General features: G+C 68.8%; 1 protein-coding gene across 1 annotated transcript; it reads right to left on the reverse strand.

Moving 5' to 3' along the window:
• Positions 1-110: 110 nt before the first annotated feature.
• Positions 111-1,055, reverse strand: EMIHUDRAFT_78878 (hypothetical protein; the record flags this gene model as incomplete). Its single annotated transcript, XM_005792426.1, has 1 exon — positions 111-1,055. A coding segment is annotated over one exon (945 nt), but the record flags the coding sequence as incomplete, so codon positions are not given.
• Positions 1,056-1,074: the final 19 nt, after the last annotated feature.

A 1,074-nucleotide genomic window follows, 5' to 3' on the forward strand; every position in this document is an offset into this window, starting at 1 on the left:
GGTGGTTGGTACCGTGACGTGGGCGAGGGCGGGAGCAGCTCGAGAAGGCGTGCCAACCGATGGAGGTGAGGCCGCCGGGCAGGCTGATGGAGGCGAGGGAGGTGCAGCGGTTAGAAGGCTTGCTGGCCGATGGAGGTGAGGCCGGCGGGGAAGGTGACGCGGGCGAGGGCGGAGCAGTCGGCGAAGGCGCAGAAGCCGATGGATCTGAGGCCGGCGGGGAAGGCGACACGGGCGAGGGCGGAGCAGCCCTTGAAGGCTTCCTGGCCGATGGATCTGAGGCCGGCGGGGAGGGTGATGGAGCGGAGGGAGGTGCAGCCGCAGAAGGCGTAGTTGCCGATGGAGGTGAGGCCGACGGGGAGGTCGACGGAGGAGAGGGCGAAGCAGCCCCAGAAGGCGTGCTTGCCGATGGAGGTGAGGCCGGCGGGGAGGGAGATGGAGGCGAGGGCGGAGCAGCGGGAGAAGGCGCTGTCGCCGATGGAGGTGATGCTGGCAGGGAGGGTGACGGAGACGAGGGAGGAGCACTCCTCGGAGAAGGCGAAGTTGGTGATGGTGGTGATGCCCTCTGGCACAGTGGCGTGCCCCCGCGCGTCGATTGAAGGCTGCACCGCCCAAAAGTTGATGGCCCGCACTGCTGCCTTTGCGCCTTCGCTGAGGGGGCAGTCGGAGAAGGCAAAGTCGCCAATCGAGAGGCCATCGGGCAGCGGCAGCGTGATGGAGGTGAGGGAGGAGCACTCTTGGAAGGCACCGTCGCCGATGGAGATGAGGCCGGCGGGGAGGTTGACGGAGGCGAGGGCGGAGCAGCTGTGGAAGGCGCGGTAGCGGATGGAGGTGAGGCCGGCAGGGAAGGTGACGGAGGCGAGGGCGGAGCAGCTGTGGAAGGCGGCGTTGTTGATGGAGGTGAGGCCGGCGGGGAGGTTGACGGAGGAGAGGGCGGAGCAGTGGGCGAAGGCGCAGTAGCCGATGGAGGTGAGGCCGGCGGGGAGGTTGACGGAGGAGAGGGCGGAGCAGTGGGCGAAGGCGCAGTAGCCGATGGAGGTGAGGCTAGCCGGGAGGGTGACAGAGCGGAGGGAGGTG

The sequence above is a fragment of the Emiliania huxleyi genome (genome assembly GCF_000372725.1).
Source record: "Emiliania huxleyi CCMP1516 unplaced genomic scaffold EMIHUscaffold_10776, whole genome shotgun sequence".
In the NCBI taxonomy this organism is placed as follows: Eukaryota; Haptophyta; order Isochrysidales; family Noelaerhabdaceae; genus Emiliania; species Emiliania huxleyi.